The sequence below is a fragment of the Orycteropus afer genome, unplaced genomic scaffold (genome assembly GCF_000298275.1).
Source record: "Orycteropus afer afer isolate SDZICR_OR568_19922 unplaced genomic scaffold, OryAfe1.0 scaffold00124, whole genome shotgun sequence".
Classification (NCBI taxonomy): domain Eukaryota; kingdom Metazoa; phylum Chordata; class Mammalia; order Tubulidentata; family Orycteropodidae; genus Orycteropus; species Orycteropus afer.
The window spans coordinates 1,341,638-1,346,516 of record NW_006921711.1 but is presented as its reverse complement, the minus strand read 5'-3'; the positions used below and the strand labels follow the sequence as shown (position 1 = coordinate 1,346,516).

Here is a 4,879-nt window from a genome sequence, read left to right as displayed (position 1 = left end):
GGTAGGTGGGAGTGGGGGGTGGCTGCACCTCCGTTCACCAAGGCGGGTGTTGGGTATAAGAGTAACAAGAGGAATGTGGTACCTTTTCAGTCTTGCAGGTCCAGAGTGACCTTGGGGTTGCTGGAAAGCAGAACGTGTTCTTAAGCCCCAGGAATCTGCGAGTGCGCTGTCTCTTTAGATATCCAAAATAGTCAAGCTGCTTTTAAACCTTCAAAATGGCGGCATCCTCCTGACCAGCAAAAGTCCATAGCTCAGCCCACCTTTCTCTTCACCTTTTCCGTTTATTCCCCAGCCACCATGCACAGTCCTTTGTGCAGTCCCTGGTTAGCAGGGCTGATTTTTAGGTTAATTATAAGGTCCTACCACCACTTGGGAATCTCCAAGCTGTCTGTGCCGTCAGGATCGCTGCCAGACCGCAGCTCCGTATGTCTCTTTTTTTTGTATTTTCGCACAAATTCTTCTGTTAGTTGGGGTTTAGTCCACTTCTATATCCTCCCCTTGAAGGCTCAGGGGTCCAAGATTATCTTCTATGTCTGTGTTAATTGGTTTCCCTTTTCTTTGTTGAAAAGGGTCTGTGCAGTCTTTCTGCCCAGTCTGCCATCTTGCTGGAGAGCTTCTTAACTCTTTATGAAAAACACAGGGTCATCACAGTGAAATGAGTGCTTGTTTGCAAAAGATTATTGTTAGGTGCCATCAAATCGATTTCAACTCATAGCAACTCCCTGGGACAGAGCAGAACTGCTCCATAGGGTTTTACAGGCTGTAGAATTTATGGAAACAGATTGCCAGGTCTTTCTCCTGCAAAGAGCTGCTGTGTGGGTTTGAACCATCAACCTTTTGATCAGCAGCTGAGTTCTTAACCATTGGGCCACCAGGGCTCCTTTTGCAAAGGATAGGTAGCATGAAAAAAGATGCCATTAAGCAAACAAAGGAGGTATTTCCCTGTTATAAAAAAAAAAAAAGTGAGCAAAAAAAGGTGCCATTAATGTAACAGACAACACACTGTCATTGTTTAATAATAACATTTTTGTGCTGGCAAGCACAGAACACATTACCAGAGCAGAGAAGGACACTGAATATTCCTTCTACTGCTGAAGTTAGAATTAATATACTATGTGAACGGTTGATCCACAGTTCAAATATATTTCTTGCATACCTTTAAAATATATGTTCAGTTAACTGCAAATTCATTATATAATTTTATAAGTATACTGACTTTATCTGTTAACTTACTTAGTACACAGCTTCCAGTTCTAGTAGCAAAATAATTTCTAACCTAACAATAGTCACTCATAGAATGAGTTAGAAGATACCTTATAGTTTACTTTTCTAGTGAAAGTTGTTAATTTATAGATAAGGAAATTAAGGCCCAGACTGGTAACTGACTTGACCAAAGTTGCACAGCTATTGCGTAAATATTTATTAAATGATAATGATATACAAAACATTATGGTGGGTACCTCAGGATGATCTTAGGATCAGTGAGTCTATATCCTAAAGGAGTACACAATTTATTAGTGAGGAGAAAACACACACACATACACACACACACATATAACACAAGACAGAATGTATTTAAGAGCCTGAGAGAGTGCAAGATGACAAGGTTTAATAGAAAAAGGAGGAATTGAAAAGTAGAGATTTCTACTTGGCAAGAGTGCTAGCCACCCCCCTGGCAGGGGTAGTCTCCCCTTCCTCAGTGTTCTGCAGCAATCTGTTCATGTCACTCTTACAATATTTACCATACCCTGGTTTGGTTACAGGTCTGTTGCAGCACTGGATTGTTGAGTTTCTGGAAGTTCTAACAACTCATTTGAAATCATGGGCTTATCTATTCTTAGAGCTTAGCTGAGTGCTTGGCAAACAGAACTAAATAAATCCTTACTAAATAATAAGTGAGCAAATGAATGAGCCCTGGGTGGTGCAAATAGTTAACATGCTCAGCTGCTAACCAAAAGGCTGGAGGTTCCAGGCTACCCAGAGGCACCTTGGAAGAAAGGTCTGGTGATCTACTTCCCAAATACCAGCTATTGAAAACCCTATAGAGCACAGATACACATGAGGAGGCCATGAGTTGAAATCAACTCAATGACAACTAGTTACTGGTTAAATGAGTGAGAATAAATGGGTGAACGAATAAAGAGAGGAAAGTAGAGTTCAGATGTTATATTCAGTCTAGTAATTAGCGTACTGAATCTAAGAAATGATTTAGGGCAGGGAGAAGTTGAGCATAAAGGAAGAGAGAAAGAGGTGACGGTTTTCCTGCACTTTTCCCAGTGACAGTGATTTCTTGACATTGTTGGGAATTCCCTTATTTTTAAAAAAATTCTGAATATACTAAATTTGAGAATATTGGTATCACTGCTTTAAGGGTCTGAACTGGATAAAGTTGGCCATATACACAAAGGTTTTTATTATGCATCTCCTTCTCGTTCCTTTCTTACTTTTGCAAGAAACAACTTGGCACCAAAGAACGGCCACTTCCTGGCTACTGTCAAATAAATGCGTACACAATCAGCAGCACTGTGTCCCCGGAGGGCCATCCATCTTGTTGACAGTCGTTGGCAAAGCTGCCTACAAAACAGGGAAAAAAGCAAAAACAGTAAGCACAAACAGTATATCATCCTCCCACGGTAAATCTGGCCTTGAGTCAATTCTAGGGAAAACTGTGAGCCAGTGAAGCTGTTTCTTTGTGACTCCCACCCACCACTGTCCATCCTTATATTTTTGTATCATTCCTTTTACCAAATTCTCCTGCTTTCAGCATGACTCAGGCTCCTCTTAACCCCCCAAACCCTCCAGTCAGGTAAATTCAAAAACTCATAATAAGTGAATATAAAATCCCTGTGTAAATTAGTTTAAAAGGTAATGTCTCATGGACATGTTTTCATTTTTAAACAAAAGTAAAGGAGCCCTGGTGGCACAGTGGTTAAAGCACTTTGCTGCTAACCAAAAGAGAAGCTGTTCAAACCCACTAGCTGCTCATCGGGAGAAAGATGAGGCAGTCTGCTCCTTTTGAAAGATTTATAGCCTTGGAAACCCTATGGGGTAGTTCTACACCATCCTATGGTGTTGCTATGAGTAAAAACCAACTTAATGACAATGGGTTTGGTTTGGTTTGGCTCCTGGCTTGGAGAGATGTTGGATATAGGGGAATCCTCTCTAATCAAATCATGAAGGCAACCACCTATTCCACATGACAAAAGATCTCAAATGTTTCAGTTTTGGAAAATTCATGATGAACTGGACTTGCCTCTGTCTTTTCATTTAACAAGCTTTTCTTTATGAGCTCTCTAAAATCAAAGCTCCAAGCAAGTCAGGTTTAATTAAAAACTTGTATAAAAAATCTTGTGTGGTAAGAAGATAGTTTATTTTTTATTAAACTGTTTAATGTAATACCTAAGAGTTAAAAATTGTTTGTTAAATACTTAATAAAATTAAACATACTACTGGCCACTTTTTTTTTTTCTTCTTCTGTTTATTACCAGGATTAGTTTGAAAAGAATGAATAAAATAAAATCAAAACGTTTATTTATTTATTTATTTTAAATGGTAAATATAGATTCTATAGTTTCCACGAGCACCTTAAAAAGAGATAGACACACACACACAGAGAGAAATAAATAAATAACCTCTTGGTACTCAATAGTATTAAAAAAAATCTCAAGGAAACTGTCAAGTACAATTTTATTTTTCATTTTAAAAATCTGAACAGGAAAAAAAAATCACTGAAAAACTAGTGTGACTAAAGAGTTACAAATAGTTTCTTACCTTAACTGCTCTTCAGAACAACCATCTCTATACCTTTTAGGATAAAATTTCTCTATGACTTGTTTTAGAGTTTGATTTACTTTGCACTGATTAGTCACATGCCCTGCTGGGGTTGAGAAAGGTCTTTCAAAATCTCCAATCTCCACCTAATTGGAAATCCAAAGAGAGAAAATGTAATATGGAAAAGAGTTTGGGAAAAGAAAATCAGCTTTATTCTTTTTTAAACATTCATCACTACATATAATACATAAATCTATTTGTCATGATCATGTGATTATGAAATACAATTACACATAAGAACTGTTATTAAATTATAAATTCCATTTAAATCTACTTTTGAACAAAAGCTATAATTTAAACATTTCTGTCCCATTTCTATATTAACCTCCCTACATTAATCTCACCATCTTGTGCTAAAGGCCACTACTCTTCCCTGCTATTGTCCGTAACAGCATAGAACGATTTCTAATTTTTTTTTTGGCTTTAACAGACAAATTTATTTTCTCACAGTTTACGAGGCTAGAAGTCCTAATGCAGGGATCTGGCTCTAGAAGAAGGTCCTTGTCTCCTTTCTTTTTTTAAATTTTTAAAATTCTTTTTATTTAATTTTTTTATTGTGATTTGGGTGAAGATTTACAGAGCAAATTCACTTTCCATACAGCAGTTCACATATACTTTGTCTCATGTCATTGACCACAGTTTACCACAATTCAACAGCTACCCTCCCACTTCCTCTTCATAGTTACCTCTTCCCAGTGTCCATCCCTCCATACACTCCTGCCCCCTGAGCTATCTCCCTGTGCATAAGCAGCCCTTCTTTCTCCAATGATTGTTCTTTCCAAGGAGTGTATCTACTTGAGGCAAATGTTCAACTCATATGCCTGTCTTTTGTTTGGCTGGAAACCACAGGTGTAGGTTCAATTCCAGACATGAAGGGCACTTAGGGGCCATAGTCTCAGTGGTTCCACCAGGCTCTATTGGACCAGCAAACCTGGTCCCCACCTTTTTTTTTTCCTCCATGTGATTTTGAGTTTTGTTCCACATTGTTCTCACTCTCTATCAAGGATCTCCTACATAGATCCCCTTCCAAGTGGATGACAGTGGTAGC

General features: G+C 38.3%; 1 protein-coding gene across 1 annotated transcript in view; it reads right to left on the bottom strand.

The window, feature by feature from the left end:
* The window catches only part of PLEKHH2 (pleckstrin homology, MyTH4 and FERM domain containing H2), a 287,878-nt gene that overhangs the window by 29,482 nt on the left and 253,517 nt on the right, over positions 1 to 4,879 (bottom strand). Inside the window, exons 25-26 of the mRNA XM_007944379.1 lie at positions 3,772 to 3,917; positions 2,445 to 2,574 (exon numbers count right to left, since the gene is read on the bottom strand). Coding sequence (XP_007942570.1) covers positions 2,445 to 2,574; positions 3,772 to 3,917 — 276 coding nt within the window. The remainder of the gene's footprint in view (positions 1 to 2,444; positions 2,575 to 3,771; positions 3,918 to 4,879) is intronic.